The sequence below is a fragment of the Chelonia mydas genome, chromosome 13 (genome assembly GCF_015237465.2).
Source record: "Chelonia mydas isolate rCheMyd1 chromosome 13, rCheMyd1.pri.v2, whole genome shotgun sequence".
In the NCBI taxonomy this organism is placed as follows: Eukaryota; Metazoa; Chordata; order Testudines; family Cheloniidae; genus Chelonia; species Chelonia mydas.
In genome coordinates this window covers 27,709,638-27,730,510 of record NC_051253.2, presented here as the reverse complement: position 1 = coordinate 27,730,510, position 20,873 = coordinate 27,709,638, and the positions used below count along the sequence as shown (strand labels likewise).

The window sequence follows — 20,873 nt, the reverse complement described above, 5'->3', positions numbered from 1 at the left end:
CGGTTTGTCTAACCATAGCTGCCAGGAGTCTGCGGAGCGCCCCAGGCAAAGAAGGGGAGTGACAGGATGAGGGCAGAAGAAATTTTAGAGATGTCCAGTTAGTGGTTTGGAGAGAAGTCCCCTGGAGTTACAGCATTGCCAGGGCCTCGTGGTCTGGGAGCCCCCTGGGCCCGAGCAGCTCTGCCAGGGCGCTGCTCCGCGCTGTAACACGTGTTAACCAGCCGCAGCCAGTGTAGACAGGTGAACAGGCTGCAGCCCAACCCGGGGGTGTCCGAGCGGGCTCCGGTTGTTATGGATTCAGCGCCCCGACCCGCCGCAAGGGACCGAGGCTGGAGGTACCGGGCCCTCCGTTCCCTGCCCTGGGCCGCTCCTTCCGGCCGCCCGCGCCCGGCAAGCTGCGGAAGGGCCGGAAGTCTCAGGGCGGTCGCTATGGCTCTACCTCTTACGTCACGAAGTTTACTACGGTGTGTTCATCACATGATGATGATGTAATGGTGGGTGACGGGGCGGGGGGGGTCAATGTGAAATTCAGCTCCCTCGGGGTAACGTGAGCGTTTGAGACTATAGCTCCCAGCATGCACTGCTGCCCCAGGGCCAGAGCCGAGGTGGGGATTACCGCTCCCACCATGCATTGCTGCCCTAAAACGAGAGCAAAAGTGGGGACTACAGCTCCCAGCATGCAACGCTCTCCTCAAGGCGAGAGCGGAGCTGGGGACTACAGCTCCCAGCATCCCCTGCTCGGTTCGGGCCCCGGGCCCGGGGGCGGGGTGCCGCGGTGCGGGCTGGGAGACGTGGCGTGGGCGGGGAGCCGCCGTTGCCGTGGTGCGGAGTGACGGCTGCGGGCGAGGCGGTGAGTCAGGAGGGCGCAGCCGAGGCTGAGGCGCGGGGGCCAGTGTCTTCCGCGCGGCACCGGGCGGGGAGCGGCTGTTGCGAGGTCTCGGCCCAGGGCCTCTCCGCCGTCCGTCTCCTTGCCCCCGCCGGGCCTGCCCCGCTCTCTCCTCCTGCTCGCTGCCCGCCGCGGCCCGGCCATGTCGGGGATGCTGGGGAAGCTGTTCGGGACGGGCGGCAAGGGCGCCGGGAAGGGCCCGACCCCGCAGGAGGCCATCCAGCGGCTCCGCGACACCGAGGAGATGCTCAGCAAGAAGCAGGAGTTCCTGGAGAAGAAGATCGAGCAGGAGCTGGTGGCGGCCCGCAAGCACGGCACCAAGAACAAGCGGGGTGAGGGGCCGGGCCGGGGAGGGGAAACCCGCAGGGGCGGATGGCGGCCCGCCGCGCAGCGGGGTGGAGCCACCGGTCGGTGCTGGCTGGGCGCTGGGCTCTCCAGCGGTCCCTGCTCTGGGCCTTCAGCCCCGAGCCGTGGCTGTGCCCTCCTTCAGCACCCAGGCTGGAGTGCCCGTAGGGGCGGGCCTTGGAGCAGGCTGGGCTGGGGATATCTTGGGGTCCCAAGGCCCTGGGCATGGCGTGAGAACCTGCCCAGAATATCACTTCCTTCTGGCCAAGGCTCAGCCCTCTGCTCTCACAGCCCTTGGCACGGGTGGGACTGTTCTCTGATCTGCGGTGGGGAGGGGCGGTAGCCACCAAAGTAGCTTTATGTCTGTTCTTCTGATCTCTAGTCCTCATATGAATCTTGATTCCTTGAACAGTCCATCTTGCTGGTGGGTTATAGGATTAAGTTCCACACGCTCCTGGCATTGGCTGCCCTGTCAGGTTAACTATAGGATCATTTCTTTTTAGATAAACTGGAGAGCGATCCTATCAAATGGTGACTTGCAGGGGCTACTTTCCCAGGCCTTTGTTTTATAAAGTTTCAATTTAAGTTCCATTTATATTGGTTGACTTACCTGCTACCAATGTCTGGAGACAGAACAAAACATACCACGTCTACCCTCAGTTCATTGGACCTATTCTCTATACACTGTATGATGGAGTATGTTACTTATACATTCTTTACAGCAGAAACTCTCTATATAAGTCTTTCTGTACAACACAAAACACTGTGTGCATTTAGTAAATTTTAACCAGCATTCTGTATGTGCATGAACATTAGGGAAATATTTAGACTTATACTCTGACAGTGGACCTGTTGCTGACAGTGGGTCTCCCTGCATTTGATTCTGCAAATGTTCCACTAGTGTGGATGACATAAAATTGTCTTCAGCTTCAGTGCAGTGGGACTTAACTGCTGATCTTCTAAAACTGGTCCATTTGAAAATGTAAGCATTCCTTTTTGATATGGTAGGTGTAAAACCCATTGGCGGTAGCATGATCTAGTGGTTCCACTGTGGGATTGGTTGTCAGGTCTAGATTCTAGTCCTGATTCTGATTGTATCTTGCTGTGTGATCCTGGGCAAGTAACTTCCCCTCTTTTTGCTTTGGTTTCCTACCTGGAAAATCGGGATAAAACCTAATAGCATTGTGAAACTTAATTAACACTTGTGATTTGAGATCCTGTGATAGAAGGCACTGTGTTTGTCCTTGAGTATTTATTGATCACTTAATTTTAATAACTGGGTAACTAGGAGCTTATAAAGCTGTAGTAGACAAATAAAGCTGTAGAAGATCCCCAAAATGATTTATGGGAGGGGGAGGTAAGTGGGGCTGCCATGGTTGTGTCTGAGGGGGCGGGAATCTGAAAGTGTAAAACTTACGCTATATTAACAAATTTTCATCTGTAATGGCAATTAGGGAAGGGCAGGTTTTTAGCTTAGGAAGTTGTTCTAAAGTATACACTTTATCACATGATGATTATGTCATGATGGGTGAGCGTGGCTGGTATAATGCTGACTTCTATTTCCGTGTAGAAGATAGCCTATTGGAATGTCAGAAAGATAATGCAGAGTTTGAGCTTGGGTGCATTACTGGCAGTGTCTTACAGCTGGGAAACTTAACTTCAAGTAACCAGAAAAGTACAAAAGCTACCTAGTATGCAGGTCCCTGCTGGTTTAGAGCAGACTTAAAAAAAATAACAGGTTAAATCAAAGAATTTGAAGATATCTGTTCCAGGGTGGATTTGATTTAAATCAAATTGATATAAATCATGATTTAAATCACTAGTCAGGAAGACGCGATTTAATCATGGATTTCTACATAAAAGTGCATTCTTGTTGGTTGTTATAACCATAATACATATTCTTCACAATTCAGAGATAGATGTAGGTTTCATTTTTAGAAGGTACACACTATACATTTTTAAAGTGATTTATTTTGAAAACTTTTCAGATTAGTTTTACAGCTATATCAGAAAATGAATGATTGTTTGGTTATTTCACTTACCAAAGGTAATTGCAGCAGATACTTATGAAGTCATTGGGAGGTGAACTATCTCCAGTTCAACAGGTTAATCATTTAATATTTGGAGGATTTTCTTGCCATGCTGTATTAGGAGGAGAACATCACCAGATAGACATTTAAATTGTTTTATTTAACTAAAACAGTAATGTTATGTATTCTGTTGTTTTTTTTCTTCAACAGCAAACATATAATATTTTAACAAAAGCATATGCATTTTTGAATCTAGTTAAACAAGATTCAAGTTTTTTCAAATCAGGTTTGGTTTTGTTAAAATTGTTTTTAACTAAAATAGTTAAATGAAATATATTTTTAAAAAAACAAACAAAAATTAAATCTACTGTCAGCCAGGTCAACATGAGAAACTTAAAATATTGGCTTCTGCAGATAACTCAGTCATTTTCACCTTCATTTTCCTGTTTGCTCATAAACTGGAAAAGAAAAACAAGCTTTCCTGCTTTTTCAGGTCCCAAACGATTTCTCAGTTTGGAATGAATTAGTCCGAAGTGAGAAAATATTCTTTCTACACCAGCAGAAGCTACAGCTGTTAAAAGTGAGATTATCACTTCAACAGTCTCTGAATCCAAGTGCTTAAGTGGCTTCCACCAGTTCACTGGTGTGACTTCCTTTAAAACATCATCAGCAAACATATATTTCTTGAATGGTTCTTATTCCCAAACTGGGTCTCTCTTGTGTCCTGCTGCCATTATAGGTTTTCCCTTCTAGTGAGAGAATGGTATAGTAGATCTCAAATCAACGAAGGGTACACTCAGAAAGACCTCAAGACTTCTGGAATATACTGCTCAAACCGTTTCACTTTTGTTTCTTCTGCCTGTCCCTCCCTTCTCACATTTATCTCCAGACTTCTTCTCCTTGTCCAGATCTATTCTGCCCCCAACAATCTTCTATTTATTGAACTTTTTGAAACTTTGCACTTTTAGAGAGAGGTAAGGGATTGACTATCTCTATGCACATTTGCAGAGGGACAATAGGGTTGATGTCTGTTATTTCCCATGTCTCTATATTTTATTTTATTTATTTATTTTAAAAATATTTTTGCTGTTAACAAGCATGATCTCTGGAGACACAAACCAACAGTTTGAGAACTGCAGAACTAAGCATCTCTGATGGTATCTTCTAGACTGAGCACTGAGTCCCATTGGGTAGATAGAAAGATTAGCCCCTGGAACCCCTTAAGAACCCCATAAGATTGAGTCCCTAATCCATGAACTATTGGAACTCATTTACAAAACTTTTCTTAAACATTACATGAATATATTGTATATTGAATATACAAGCTTCTGAGCTACACAGAGCTGCTCTTCAAGTTTGGGAAAGGTACTCAGAATCCCAGCTAAATACAAGGGGGACATTGTTGAGCATAAGTAAACACATATTTTAAGGGACCCTTCAAGATGAAGAGGCTCGTTAATTCTGTTGCAGTCATAGGACAAAAAGGGGGGGTTAGTGGATTCCAGAGTGTTATAAGAAGTCATAAATCCAGTATCTTTATTAAAACCATGATTTTTAGTGTCTAGCAAAGTTATGAATTTAAGCTCCCAGGCTCATCTTTTGAAAATGGTGTTCAGATTTCCTTTGAGGATGAGGACTGAGAGTCAGATATGGAGTGGTCATTTTGTGAAGTTTTCCCCTATGGGTGGTAGGGTGTTTTTGTTTTGTCATTTTTCTGTGTGAGTTCCTTTGAAAACATGGCGATAGTCTGGTTTCACACACACCCCCGTCCCAACTCCTGGATTGCCTGCCAGCTCCTTGCCCGCACTTCCCAGGGTTGTTAGGTGACCTTATTTCCCTAAACTGAAAACAGGACACATAGGGCTGGCCTGAACCGGCCCCAAAGGACGGGGGATAGGGAGGACATGAGGCCAGGGTTGGGGGCTCTGGGATCCGCTCGGGGGCAGGGGACATGAGACCGGGTTGGATGGGCTCTAGGGACCGCTTGGGGGTGGGGGGTATGAGGCCAGGGTGGGAGGTTGGGCTTCAGGGTGGGGAGCACGGGATGGGGACTGCTTGGACCACAAACATGGCTCTGCATGGCTCCAGCTCAGCTTCAGCCCACACGCAGAGGTGACACGTAGCTGTGGCTAGTAGGGGGGCACGTGTCCCCCCGTTTCTTGGGACACCCGGAAGCCAGCGGACCTTCTCCCTCCTCGGGACAGGGAGAGCACTGCTGCCAGGTGGAGTGCCCCTCCTTGCTTCCCCTTCAGAGGTGCCTGGAGAAATGGTGGGGGGAGCATGTGACCTATGGATGTCCTGCCCACACATCCCCTCTGCCCCACTGGTCCACTGAGAAGTGTCTGGCAGTCTGGATTCGGACCGGAGTCTGCCTATTGACTACACTGGTATAGACACTGGGTTGCTTACACTGGCTGTCAGCCTGGTGCTGGGCTTACGGCTGGGGCCTCCCCTTACCCCAGCGCTGACAGCCTGAGCTTTCAGCTGGTTAGTGGGTGAAAATCCACAGAAAACCAGTTTTTCATGGTGCAAACTGAGGACTTGATCTTATGAGGTGCTGAACACCTCCGTCTCTGGTTGAAGTCAGAAGCTGAGGGTGTTCAGCACCTTGACAGGCTTAAGCGGTGTGTGAACTTCACTCTTGAACACGTGCATGGTTTTTGTTGTTTAAGTGGATTTGTAGATCTGTATCGAATTCTGTTTTGTACACATGTAAAAGCAATATGTTAGCCAAGCCATATGGGTGGTTTTATTTCAGTTATTTGACATCATTCATCAAAAGTAAAGCAGCTTAAATGTATGTATAGGAATTGAACCAGCCATTTGAGAGAGGACGTGATCCTATGGATAATTAGTGCTGTGACTGGTTTAGAGAATGCCAAAATGTCAACATTTTGCTAGAATTATATTCCAACCATATCTGATGCATTAACAAGGATTACTGATTTTTATTTTTTTGTATTGCTAAATATGCTTCTAATACTGATATTTACTAGATTTTTCCATCCTCACCCCGAATCCTCTTTTAGGCATGTACACCAGAAGTCTGTTATGGAAAGGGCAAAACTGTTCTGTGGCTTAAATTTTTGTTATAGCAGGCAATCCGTTTTAGGATGTGTTATGTTTTAATGCAAGACTTAAAATATCAATACATATAACTTAAAGAGTGTTTCATGGGGCCAGCATTTTCAGAGTATGGAACTGGAACCTAGGAAGTCCTGACTTCTGAGCCCAGCAGTAACTGACATACTCGATGACCTGGTCAAGGCACTTAACATCTGCCTCTGTCTCCATTTTCCTTATCTGTATAATGGGGATAATGCTCACTTTACTTCATAAGGATGTGAGGAGATTTAGTAAATTAATATTGGTATAGCACAGACTCAGTGCCACACTTAGATTATTTTTGTCACAGATCCAGCATGACTACTTTTGTTATTTTTTTCCAATGTGGGAAAATAATTAAAATTTCTGTTGGCCCACTCACCAAACGTAAGTACAAATTCTCCAAGCTGGAGGTGAGTATGAGACATAGGTTAGCTTTAACTCTTGTGTACAGACTTCCTCAAAACACAGTAATCAAATGTTTGTGTAATTACGTTCTCTTCTTGTCTGTTTTTTTTCTTTGTGCATAAGAACTTTCACTATATTCCACTTTCGTCTGTTCATTTCTCAAACAAAACTTTCACGGGTTTGATCTGGAAATATTCCAATGGCAGACTGGATGAGAGGATTGACTTTGTTTTAGAGCGAACAAGAGCTGAATTTTGATGCTGGAAGCTTTCCTCTGTGGTGAAAATTTCACATCTAGTGTGCCCTATAGGCAGCTAGCCATAGTGGAAAACGTGATTCAATTTACTAATTTTAGGTTTTTGATTATATTACACTTCAGGCTGCAAAATGGCCTGGGTGGGCTAGTCACTAAATGTGTCAGGAATGAATAATAGCTGAATAATCATAATTTGTAGCCTTCAGAAACAACCTTACTGTGCTTGCTATGGAAATTGGTGGTTCAGTGCTTAATGGGATGTGATAAGGAGATAGTGTGATTGTGTTTACAGTTGCCTTGAAGCTAAGCTGGGAGCTATAAGCACCTGTTGAGCTGATGTCAGACAGCTGAGGATTTAACACTTCTTCATACAGGAAGTCCAGGGAATATTGATTGATGTCTGAAATGATGTCTGCTTAGCTTAGAGCAGGGGTGGGCAAACTTTTTGGCCCGAGGGCCACATTGGGGTGCGAAACTGTATGGAGGGCCAGGTAGGAAAGGCTGTGCCTCCCCAAACAGCCTGGCCCCTGCCCCCTATCTGTCCCCTCCCGCTTTCCATCCCCCTCAGAACCTGTCACCCATCCACCCCCCCCCCCTCGGCTCCTTGTCCCCTGACTGCCCCCTCCCAGGACCCATGGGACTCCACCTCCTATCTAACCCCCGTCCCCCGAACCTCTGCCCTATCCAACCGCCCCCTGTTCCCCGTCCCCTGACCGCCCCGCCTGGGATCCCACCCCCTATCCAACCGCCCTCTGGTCCCTGACTGCCCCCAGGACCCCTTGCCCCTTATCCAACCCCCTCCCCGGCCCCTTACCATGCTGCTCAGAGCAGCATATCTGGGAGCCACGCCAGAGGCAGACATGCTGCTGTGCTGCCCTGCATGAGCGCACAGCCCGGTCGCCCAGAGCACTGCCCGTGTGGTGGCATGGCTGCGGGGGAGGGGGGACAGCAGGGGAGGGGCCAGGGGCTAACCTCCTGGGCCAGGAGCTAGTTTGCCCACTTCTGGCTTAGAGGCAATTCTTGATTTAGTCCTAACTGGAGCACAGGATCTGGTCCTAGAGGTGAATATAGCTGCAACACTTGGTAATAGTGACCATAACCTAATAAAATGTAACATCCCTGGGGAAGCGGGGGATGAGACACCACAGCAGCACCCCATGGTAGCATTTAATTTCAGAAAGGGGAACTACACAAAAATGAGGAAGTTTTTTGTTTGACAGCATTTCTGCCCACCCGTGTGTCCAAGGTTTGGTTCCTGTCAAGGTCCTTCATACATATATTTTTATACTGCTTTGCAGTTTTTCCATAGATTCATAGACATTAAGGCCAAAAGGGACCTCCTGCATAATGCAGACCAAAGAACCTCACCCAGTAATTTCTGCATTAAGCCCATAACTTCTGTTTGGGCTATAGCATATTTAATTTGCCTAAGGCAGTAGTATCTAGTAGTCATAATCAGGATTAGAACCCAGCTCTCCATTTCCCCATATCTGTTCTAATAGCCTCACTGTTTAGTTATGGGCAAGTTACTTAACTTTGAAATGAGGACATTGCCTACCTTACAAGGAAAGGTCTGTGGAAAATCTTACTAGGTTCTTATTAGACGGAGGCAGAAGTGAAAGATAAGTAGGAGCCCATCACCGAATGCCATTAGCAGTTCCCTGGTGAAAGCTTTGCACCTACCCACAGCTGCAAGGCGGAGAAGGATTGGTGCTTGGATTCTTACCAAAATGCTTTCCCAGGGTCCTGTCAGGGGGGAGGGGGAAGACTTTATCTCATGTATTAGCCTCTGCCTAGGGGTGATAGATAAATAGAAGCCCCTGCTGTTGAGAGGGAGGAGCTTTTTTCTCTCCCAGCCCTGATCCACTTGGCTGCTGTAAGGGAGTCTGGGCATCTACTGTTCTATTCCTACCCAGCCTCTTAGGTGGTGGTCCCCTCTGAATAGCCTCAATGACAACCTCTGCTATTTTCCTCTGGCAGGCTGCGAAATTGACATGATTCTAGTCAGTAGCACTGTTACTCATGGGAATCTCAAATGCATTAGGGAACTGACCAGACCTCTGTTAATTTCACACTGCAGCTGTATCCCAAGACTGGGAGCAATAGATGATGCTGGCTTGTCTTCTGCATACTTAGGAAAACACCACTTTATCAGGTCACTTTTGGAATGGTTTCACACCTTTTTGAGCAATTGTTGATGTCACCCCCTCAAAATTGCCAGGGACAACTAGTAGATGAGTTTTTCAAGCCTTACACAAGAGCAGTGTTAGGTTTAATTAAATCAGTGGTTTGAAATGCTTTGCAGACCTCAGATGGAAGGTATACAAATGTGAGGTATTAAAATTGTTGGTTTCAGTTTATGTTGCCGTTTGTTCTGGTAAGTTTTTATAGGACTCATTTCAAAAAATTCTTTAACCATATACAAGGACTTCTCTTTAATTTGTACAGTAATTAACAGTCCACTCTGAGTTGGCAGTGAGGAAAGGAATATTTGTGTCTTGTATCATAGTTGAACAACCTGGTAATGTGGCTTTTTGGTGCTAGAGTTGTCTTCTATATTGTTAGGATTCATAGCTTTTTTCTAATTGGAAACTGAAAGTTGATCAGTCTGTATACTATTTAATTCAAATATCTATATAGTAGTGTTAAACATGTTTGGTAGCTTTTAAAATGGAAACAGTCCTACCTGTGTACTAGTTACAGTATGAAGCTTTTTGAGCTAGAAAAATCACTTACTATACATAGTTTAGCTTGGTGAATGATGCTTCAGAACTTCATCTGTTTGTCATTCTGAAACATTTGGGCTTGTATGTACGTATCCGGAGCTCTGCACCTTCGTAAAGTGTTCATTTTTAAAGGAAAATTTTAGAGATTCTGTGTGTCCAGTATAAAGCTTTTAGGCATTCAGCTTTATTTCTAAACCAGACTCTGCAACTTCACATGCTTAAAGCTGACTGTTGTTCCTCCTCACGCTGGAATTTAAGTTCCAGTCAGTGACCAATGAGGAATCATATTGTCATTGTTTTCTCTGACTCCTTCCTGGATTGTACGCCGTCCCTTTCCTTCTCCTCCTCCTGCCAGCGTACGAATGGTCTTGTGCTCTTTCTCTTCTGTGCAGGAAGCAATCGCAACAGCATTTCCTGAAAGCTTGGTTTTTATTCTTTACAATGTGGAAAACCACACAGTTAAAATGGAAGGTAAGTACTCTGTCTGCAGAAATGTCCTGCAGCCTATTGTGCTAGGCTCCAGGTGTTCAAGGATAACGTTTCAGTTACAAGTGCCCGAAAAGAAAAGTCTGCCTCCGTTATAACTATAATATAGCTGCTATTGTGCCATAATCCACGGAAGTGATATGGCACTGATGTTGCAAGGTTCCTCCTACGTCCCAAAGGGACCACCTCACCTCTGGGACCGAGTGGGGAGTTGAGGTGCTGGCTCTTGTATCATGTAAGCAGACACTTGTCTAATAAAAACTGGACTTGGACTGAGATAAGCACTGCTTGGTACATGCCACAGAATGACCAGTTATGCAGAGGTGAATGTTCTATATCTCTGTTACTAATCCCCCTGAGCCATCTGGTGCCCTATAAAATCATATTTAAACAAGGATTGTGCTCAGTGGGTGAGATTAAAATCAACCATCTTATCCGATTACTTTGCGTATAACTTGTTGCTGTTGGGCTCTTATACTATTTTAGGGAAGTTCTGTGGCCTTTGTTGAACAGGAGGTCAGGCTACATGATTAGTGGTCTCCTCTGGCCTTGAAATCTATGCTTTGTTTTTAATGTGTACATGTAGTGTTGGAGAGCATGTCAAGATTTGTTTTAATTAGAATCTCGTCTCAGGAGTTTCTTGACATGTTGAAGATAAATTGCTGCGTCTTGCTAGACTGAGAGATCCAGAATAGTTATCTGAGATTTTAAAATATGCTCTAACGCTGCCAAACCCCGAGTCTGAGACACCCGCTGTTTGTCCTTGCTGCCTTTGAAATGGGATTCTGTTGATGATTTAGACTCTTGTCTGTGATGTGAGAATCAGGAGTATGGACTCAAATGTGTACAGAACAGCTAAATTAATGCATGCTTTTGTTTCAGTTGCCTAAGTTTTTATGTTAAGTATCTGTGTAGAAGACAGTTATACGGTAGTAATCTACATCTTTTAGATATTTTTCAAGTATTTATTACTCTGGTGTTTAGGGTTATTATGTGGATGATAGAAAACAGTGGGATCTGTCCAGAAGAGAGAGGCAAATGGAATAGATGGGTTTAATAAGTTAGTCCATTTTATATTCTTTCTGTATGGTTGACAGTTGGTATGCCCTTATTTTGAGGTTGCTTTTAGAGGTTTTTTCCTTCCAAATATATACATTTGCCTCCTTTGTTTGTTTTAGTGGGATGTCTGCTTCTGATAAGATACTGCCTCAAGTTGTCATACTTTCTAGAGTGAAGCAATGAGTAGGTTTAAGTCTAAATTTCTCCTCAGTCTTACTGACCAGAGATGTTATATCTTGAGTTTCCGCTGGGCCAGGTGTCTTTCAGTATTTTTGTATCAAGTATGTGATCCTGTTTTCTGTGGTAAAGAATGGTAGCTGCAGGACAACAGAGATGGATCTGGGTAGGTAGTAGATAAAATCATGCAGGTCAGGCTCAGGACGGGGGGAATCCGGTAAGTTCTCTTACCTGCAGATCTTTACGGTGTGTCTGTTTCTGTATTAAGTAAAATAACAGAACTTCAGATTCTTCACAGTACTTTTTAATGCAGACAGTTCTTCTGTTTTCCCCAAACCCTACACATTTTTCGCTTCAGATATCAAAATTGGATTTGTGGGTATATGAAACCCTATATAGTCTTAGGTTCTTCAGGTTTTTTTTTTTTTTGTAAATTCTAATATACTACCAATAGGGGCGTTTCATAAAATTCAAATAAGGTACTTTAAAACTGCTATAAGCAAAAAATAAAAAGTAAAATGCTAAGGCCCTGAGTCAACAAGCAGTAAAGAAGGTCCCTAACTTCACGCACAATGAGACTACTCAATCATATAAAGGTAAGCTTTGTGGATAAGTGTTTGCAGCATCTGGGGCTAAAATAGTATTTTTATTGAAATCTTTTCTTTTTCACTTTAAAAATTGTGGAGGTGTTTATAGTGAAAACTTCAGACTTCTATTACATTAATAAAAAGCTATTGTGAACTTTTTTTATATACAGGCCAATATTTTCAAACATGAGTCTAAAATTCTGTTCTTAAAGTGGGATTTTCAAAAATACCTACGTGACTTGTTGCGTTGACTTCAGATTGCAAACCATGGTAGAGGAGGATAGCCTGACTGAAGCATTTCCCGTTTTCTTCCCTTGTGGAAGTTCCTGAATTGAAAGGTGGTGGTGGCTGCAGAGATAGAACGACTATTTGGTTATCAACCTTGTCTTTTGAATCTGTAGTGTTATCACTGTAAGGTTGTTAATGAGGCCCTGGATTCCACTTTTTCATCATAGTGGAGCATTTAAGTGTGAAATTTTAGTAGAAAAAATTTCTCTGTAAAAACTGAAATTCTGCTAAAAAGTGGGAAAATAAAGAAACAAGAATGTACTATCCACTTTGCAACTGAAGACCTGAAAAAGGAAACAACTAGCAACATGTTAATAAGTCTGACTTTAAATTTAAAAATCTCCCTCTTTTAAAATGACTTTCTTTCAAGCAATTAGAAAAGGAGTACTTGTGGCACCTTAGAGACTAACCAATTTATTTGAGCATGAGCTTTCGTGAGCTACAGCTCACTTCATCGGATGCATACTGTGGAAACTGCAGAAGACATTATATACACAGGGACCATGAAACAATACCTCCTCCCACCCCACTCTCCTGCTGGTAATAGCTTATCTAAAGTGATCATTAAGTTGGGTCATTTCCAGCACAAATCCAGGTTTTCTCACCCTCCACCCTCCCCCACACCAACTCTCTCTCCTGCTGGTAATAGCTTATCCAAAGTGACCACTCTCCCTACAATGTGCATGATAATCAAGGTGGGCCATTTCCTGCACAGATCCAGGTTTTCTCACCCCCCCACCCCCATACACACACAAACTCACTCTCCTGCTGGCAATAGCTCATCCAAACTGACCACTCTCCCCACAATGTGCATGACAATCAAGGTGGGTCATTTCCAGCATAAATCCAAGTTTAACCAGAACATCTGGGGGAGGTAGGAAAAAACAAGGGGAAATAGGCTACCTTGCATAATGACTTAGCCACTCCCAGTCTCTATTTAAGCCTAAATTAATAGTATCCAATTTGCAAATGAATTCCAATTCAGCAGTTTCTCGCTGGAGTCTGGATTTGAAGTTTTTTTGTTGTAAGATAGCGACCTTCATGTCTGTGATTGCGTGACCAGAGAGATTGAAGTGTTCTCCGATTGGTTTATGAATGTTATAATTCTTGACAAATGGCCCACCTTGATTTTCATGCACGTTGTAAGGAGAGTGGTCACTTTGGATAGGCTGTTACCAGCAGGAAAGTGAGTTTGTGTGTGTGGTTTTTGGAGGGGGGTGAGGGGGTGAGAGAACCTGGATTTGTGCAGGAAATGGCCCATCTTGATTATCATACACATTGTGAAGAGAGTGGTCACTTTGGATGGGCTGTTACCAGCAGGAGAGTGAGTTGGTGTGGGGGGGGGGGGGGGCGGAGGGTGAGAAAACCTGGATTTGTGCTGGAAATGGCCCAACTTGATGATCACTTTAGATAAGCTATTACCAGCAGGAGAGTGGGGTGGGAGGAGGTATTGTTTCATGATCTCTGTGTATATAATGTCTTCTGCAGTTTCCACAGTATGCATCCGATGAAGTGAGCTGTAGCTCACGAAAGCTCATGCTCAAATAAATTGGTTAGTCTCTAAGGTGCCACAAGTACTCCTTTTCTTTTTGCGAATACGGACTAACATGGCTGTTACTCTGAAACCTTTCAAGCAATTGAAGCTGACATTCCAAATCTAGCTGCCTCTGATCCAGCTGCTTTTTATTGGTCTTGCCTTCCCTCTGGGAGAGCAGTAAAGAGGCCCTTGGGAATGAAAATCAGGCCCTAGGTCTACTTAGTTTGGAATGGTAACAGGATAACAGATGAATTAGAATAGAGATACCGAGAAGTTAGTGCTCCTGTTTACAGTGTCACATAATAATAGGGTGACCAGATGTCCCAATTTTATAGGGTCAGTCCCGATTTTTGGGCCTTATTCTTATATAGGCTCCCCCACCCTTGTCCCGATTTTTCACACTTGCTGTCTGGTCACCCTACATAATAAGAGCCCGGGATCAGCCAATTAAATTAAAGGCAATACATTTAAAACTAATACAAGGAAATGCTTTCTTTTAGTGCATATTAACTGATGGCATTTGCTGCTATAAAGTTTTACTGAACCAAAGAACATAGTAAAATTCAAAATAATTAGATATGAATGACAAGAAGATTTAGTTGAATTCTGTCCACCATTTCATTATATAGGATAATTTTATAATGGACAGAATTTCTCCTGCTTCAGGTCTAAAGCCAAACCACAAACTGCCAAAGGTTAGGAAGAAATATATCCTGTAAGCTTGTTGGTGCATAATTAATTGTGGAGGCTGTAAAACTTTTCTCTAGTATCTGCCACCATCTGAAATAAGATATTGATCTAGATGTACTGTTGGTATGGTTCTGTATGATCGTTCTTGTGTGATGGTGCATTAGAATATTTTTGCTGTTCTTTGGTTTAATTCTCTCAGTGAAGAGAGACCATCATGGTCTTGTGAATGCTCAAGTGATGAATCTTTGACTTCAGTCGATTTTTGTTGTTTTCTGTAAATGGCAAAATTTTAAACCCATTGGTAACTATCTCTTCTTGTATCAGCCCAGACCTTTTTTTTAGGAGATGGATATGGAAATCTGTCAGAGCTTTCTACATGATCCTGCTATAGTGAGCTAACAATCCTTTAAAATGACCACTGAACAAACTCGTGGTTTAGCATCTTTCTAAGCCTGTTCCCAGAGTCCTTCCGTGCACAGAGCTTCTGTTGAAGTCAAGGGGGGCTCTGTATGCAGAGGGACTGAAGGATTGGGCTGTTAGTAAATGCAAATATCTATTTTCTTCAGAATTTTTTTTGCACAGAAGCAAAACCACTTTGGGTAATCCTGTAATAGACACACCCTCTGCCCCAATATCTGCTTCCCAAAACCAGCTGGATTTACAAACCTATTAAATATTGCAGTAATGTCTGCAGGCCCAGGTGCTGTACTAACAGTTACGCGCTCACAAGTATATACTGTGCATAACAATGTCTTTATTCCACATGCTCTAATCTCCAAAGGAAATGTTAGGTTCTATAAAAATAGGTAATACTAGGTGTACTAAGCACTTCCCAGAAAACCCATCAGGTCCCTGCCCCAAAGACCTTATCAAATACAGCCTCTTAATCTAAAAGAGTGAGAATGTTTGAAGAAATTGGTGCATTGACAAGAAAACTTAAATCTGTGTTCCCTTCAGGTAGCTGTACTGATGGTTACTTTAGCATCAAATAATTTTTTGTCTTGTGTGGAAATTTGTCTGGTTAGTCTAGAGAATAAATGTTTAAACATAATGTGTGGTTACAGTTGTTTCTGCTTGAGCAATTCCACAGTAAATTAAATTGGGTATTAGGTTATGTTGTCTGCTACTGTAATTACTATCCTGGAAATAGCAACGGCTTAATTAAATATGCAGATCCCAAGGGTGGGCTGCCTCTTTCATAGCTGCCTAATGTAATAGCAATCTTCATAAAGAATAAAGATAGCTGTTATGTTTTGACTTCAAACATGCTTCTTTATTTTGTGTGTGTGAAATAATGAGATGCTAGAGGAAAAATTCAGAGGTGTCTGTTTTTTATGCACTTGTATGAAGTGATTATAGTGGATTTGGGGAGAAGAGGAGCTACTGTCATTACTTTCTGATAAAATATTTATAGTTTTGGCTTCACTGTGAATTTTTTAATACAATTATATTATCTACCATGACAACACATCACAGCTTAAAATGTATATATGCAGATAGCAAGGACTGTTCCACAGGCTTTAGAAAAAGATGGCAGAACTGCTCATCAGTTTTCAGAATTAAACACTGTAGTTAAGTTCATATATAGAATAGCTGTAGATCAGAACAAAAACATCTTGAATACACACCTCAGCATAAATCCTGTGGTGATCCTAAAGCATTGATTGCAATATATAAAAAGCCTGCTACCACAACAATAGTTGTAGTAAAGACTATAATTAGTTTCCTATATTAAGTTGAATTTTTCCCCCATGTTAACAGTATTTTCCCCATTCCCTTCAGGTTTTTTGGGTGTGGTGTTTGCCAGATAGGGTGACCAGATGTCCCGATTTTATAGGAACAGCCCCAGTATTTGGGGCTTTCTCTTATATAGGCACTTATTACCCCCCACCCCGTCCCTATTTTTCACACTTGCTATCTGGTCACCCTATTGCTAGAGGATATTTTTTTTCACAATTTCTGGTTAGGCACCCAAGACGCTGGTAGATATGAGAAATTAGGTTTTTCACTGTTGGACATTTCATAAATTAAAATACTCCAATATAAGACAGCTTATTCTTTTGATTTGAAGTATTTTGTTCTGTGCTCAAGTGAAATAGTGCATTAAAATATGAGAAAGTTGCTTTCCTAATTTGGTGTTTTTAACTGAAGTGGCAGCTCTCTGCAGAGTTCATGAATTAGGACAAGCAGAATGCTTGGAGGACTTTTGGAAGTGTGTGAGAACAGCTTAGAATCAATTCTGCACACGTCAAGTTAAATGTGGCCTGTAAAGAGGAAACACTTTCTGGCTTTGTACCGTTTTGTTTTGGGTCATGTGTAAAGGAGGTCTGAAACATGGGCGCCAATTCCGTGCGTGCTCTGGGGCTGAAGCACCCACAGAAAGAAAGAAGTGAGTGCTTAGCACCCACTGGCAGCCCTGCCAGTCAGCTCCTCCCCTCTCTCCCTCCCAGTGCCTTCTGCTGCGGATCAGCTGTTCAGTGGCATGCAGGAGGTGCTGGGGAAGGAGGAGGTGGAGTGGGGGCAGAAAGAGGTGGGGCAAGGGTGGGGGCTTGGGGTGGAGTGGGGGAGGGGCCTTGGGCAGAGGAGGGTAGGAAGGGGTGGAGTGGGGGCGGGGCATGGGGCAGAGTGGGGGTTGAACATCCCCCGTGATCTGAGTAAGATGGCACCTATGGTCTGAAAGGCTCCATCTCTCCTCTCCCTTCTCCATCCCAAACACAGAGAAATACACATGTTTATTTTTACAGTAGAAAGTCACTGCCCAAAATTTTGTTAGTTAAGGCTGCATGGCGGTGCCTCATACCCTTCTACAGTAAAAGCCTCTAAGAACCTGCCCTTAATTGAATGGGTGGAGTGTGGCCTCATATAACTTTGTGTGGCATTTAGTGGTGGTTACAAAAATAAATTTTTAATCATCTGAATAAAAATCACTTACTCTCCCAATCAGGTTTCTCTTCTTTCTATCTGATGTCATAAACCTTAAACAAGACTTGGATTTTTTGATATAAAGAGAAAGTGGGGGAATTAAAAACAAAACAACCTCCTCCCATTTTTCAGGCCTCCTTGGTATATCACAGAGATCTTTTCAATTTTCATCCTTCAATGGTCACCTTTAGCACAGCTGTCACCTCAGATCTAGTTTAGTCTACATATTTGGGTTCCAGTCCTGCAGCTGAATCGCTATGGTGGACCTTTGCTAATCCGCTATGCATCTGTTTGATAACCTTGGAGAAATACCGACCGTGTCATCATTATACACCAATTTACTTGTGGTTACAAGTGTATAAACTCATGGTGTGGTTTCTCCATTCTTTCAGAGAGTTACAAGTATGAAAATTGTCAATGCTGCAGTTTCTGAACCATGTAAAAAGTGAAAAAGAGGAGGAATTGTGGGGTATCAGGACTAGATCCACAATAGGATTTAGGTGCTTAAGTCTAAAACTTAGATCCTCAAAACCCCTGCTCAGCTCCTGCTTAATCCTGTAGGCAGCTAAATTCCCTAGGCACTTAAGTTTCCAGTGGTAAAGTCTCCTAGTCACCAAAAAATCTGCCACTGGACATGCATGCAGCTGCTTCAGTCTGGTTACCTAGCTCATGCCTGAGCTCCAGTGGGATCCTCAAACTAGGCATTGCCCCATCTGTCTCACCAGCAGAGCCCATGTATGCTCAGAGGTTGCCTAACAGATCAGGCCCCATACAAAGCAGTGCTGTCAGAAGAAGAGGTGGTGGTGCCCCCTTACAGCTTTTAGCCAGTGGTTAGGGAACTTGCCTGGGATGTGGGAGACCTGGGTTCAGTTCCTCCATCTGCCTGATGTGGAGCAGGGATTTGAATCCACATCTCCCGAGAGCGCCCTGAACACTGGGTTCTGGGATATTCTGCAGTAGGACGCTCAGTCCTTCCTTTGTAATCGTTCCACTTAGTATAATAGTCACTGGAATGGGGACTTGAACTTGGGCTTCCCACTTCCCAGGTGAGTGCCATAATCACTGAGCTAGAGAGTCATGGTCACTCTTTCTCTGGCCCCACAAACTATTTATTCAGGCAAAGTGGAGCAATTTCAACAGGAGGGACCGAGTCCTGCCCCAGAATACCCTATAGCTCAGCAGTTTGGGCTCTTTATCCCAACATGCCCTCAGAGTTAATAGCATTAACACAACTAACTGTCCAACATGAAACACTTTTAAACAAAGTTTGATATATGGAGACCTCAGACAGTTTAATACCATGACAATGCATCAGGAAATTTATGCCAAAAATGAGAAATTTATTGATTGAAATACACAAAAGGGAAAGAATACAAACAAGGCAAAAATACTGAAACAAATTGAGTGATTATGCAAAATAAACATAATCAAAACCTGTGAAACCAGAATCCTTTTTGGAGAAGGTGAATGTTGGTCTTTTATTCTGTCAAACACCCTTCGTTGGTGGGGAAGAAAGGGTTAGTTCTGTTCAGTTTTTGAGTTGGGAACGCTATTTCTTTCTTCCTTTAGACAAGACAGACACAGAAGGGAGAGAAGAGGTAGAATAGTAAATGTGGGGGAAATGCAGCATTTGTTGATCTTCTCAGGATATAGGGCAGTTGGTCAGTCACAGACGGATAGTTTGGGCTGGGCAGGTCAGCTATGACCAGTGGTGAGCTGGAGCCAGTTCGCGCTGGTTCGCCAGAATCGGTAGTTAAATTTAGAAAAATTTGGTGGGTGCAGAGCACCCACCGGCAGCTCCCCGCCCCGGCCACAGCTCGCCTCCGCCTCCTCCCCTGAACGCGCCGCCCCGCTCTGCTTCTCCGCCCCCCCCCCCCCCCCCCCGGCTTCCCGCGAATCAGCTGTTCGCTTGGGAAGCTGGGGCAGGCTGAGAAGCAAGCGGTGGCTTCCTGCTCAGGCCCAGGGAGGTGGAGGTGAGCTGGGGGGGGGGGGGCGCGAGGAGGGCTGCCCTGCGCTGCAACAGGTAACCGGGGGGCGGGGTGCACGTAGGGGAACCGCTCCCCACCCCAGGTCACCTCCGCCACCCTCGGCGTGAGTGGGAAGCTGCGGCCTGCTTCTCAGTGCTCCCCGGCTTCCTGCCGAACAGCTGATTCGTGGGAAGCCGGGAGGGGGGGCCGAGCGGGGCGGTGCGTTCAGGGGCGGAGGTGAGGTGAGCACCAAATTTTCCCCGTGGGTGCTCCAGCCCCGGAGCACCCAGGGAGTCAGCGCCTAAGGCGCCACTTTTGATGTGATCAGTGGGGGGAGTGGCCGCTCTGCTGCCCCTAGGAGCCAGAGGGACCTGCCGGATGCTTCCTGGGAGCTGCCCCAGGTAAGAACCGCCGGGACTCCCCACCTCGCCCCCTGGCAGGTGCCTCTGGCTCTTAGGGGTGGGGTGGGCACCCACTACGGTGGCCCATGAGACCCTCCTGCCCAGTTCTGGGGGCAGTCAGGGGACAGGGGTGGATGCGGCAGCAGTCCTGGGGGGTGTGTGTCAAGGAACGTGGGGGGGGTTGGATGGGGCAGGAGTCCCGGGGGGTGGGGGTGGGCAACGACCCCCTCATGGGGTGAGGAAGGAACCCGTTGTTAAGATTTTGGCATCTCATCACTGGCTATGACAGCTGTTTCTCTGGACCCTATCTTGCCTTTCTAATTAGGGACATTATCTGTTTGGTTTGGCCATGTCCCCCTCCATCATTGGTAGTACTTAGGCCTATCAGAGCTGGATGGGCCATTTCATCTTGTGCAGTTGATTTCAGGATCAGGTGAAAAGCCAACAGAGGGAGATAGGAGAGGAGGAAGACAGTGGGGGACAGAAAGGGACACATGAGACAGGAAGACTCAACAGGAGCTCATATGTACCTCCTTGGTTGTCTTAAGCAGCTCCCTGTTCAGCATGCTGGCTTTTGTGGATCCCTTTATTAGGTACCTATCTCTTCCATGCGTTGTATGGGGAGCCTGGGCTGAGTATTCCACTAGGCAGCAGGATGTGTAAAGTTAAGTGTTGCAACACTGAGTCTAAGTCCCCTTTGTGGGGGTCTAGCCTCTAAAGCCACAATATGCTGTAAAGATTGAATGAAGTAATTTTGGCTCTCTTGCTTAGAGTGGAGTAGTGGCTTGGGAATGTATCTGACAGATCAGATTTGAAATGTTATGGAGTCTCACTCTGTGGTATGACAAGTGGAGGAGAGCTTGAGTTGTTTATGGTCAGTGGTAGTTCATAGACCCGTAGCTGCAGAAAGGGGGCTGCGGGTTAGTAGTCCCTATTAGAAATGGAGAAGAGGAACTGATACATCAGTGGATAGGTAGTGGACAGTCACTGATGAAGCAGAAAA

At 44.8% G+C, this 20,873-nt stretch overlaps 1 protein-coding gene across 3 annotated transcripts in view; it reads left to right on the top strand.

The window, feature by feature from the left end:
* The first annotated feature begins 783 nt into the window (after positions 1-783).
* Positions 784-20,873, top strand: part of CHMP4B (charged multivesicular body protein 4B) — a 35,129-nt gene continuing 15,039 nt past the window's right edge. Inside the window, exon 1 of one of the 3 annotated variants that reach the window (XM_037915716.2) lies at positions 784-1,218. In XM_037915716.2, coding sequence (XP_037771644.1) covers positions 1,029-1,218 — 190 coding nt within the window. In that variant the 5' untranslated portion in view covers positions 784-1,028. Of the gene's footprint in view, positions 1,219-10,095; positions 10,228-20,873 lie in introns of those variants that run through there. The other 2 variants (XM_037915717.2, XM_043527036.1) reach the window with 2 other exon arrangements.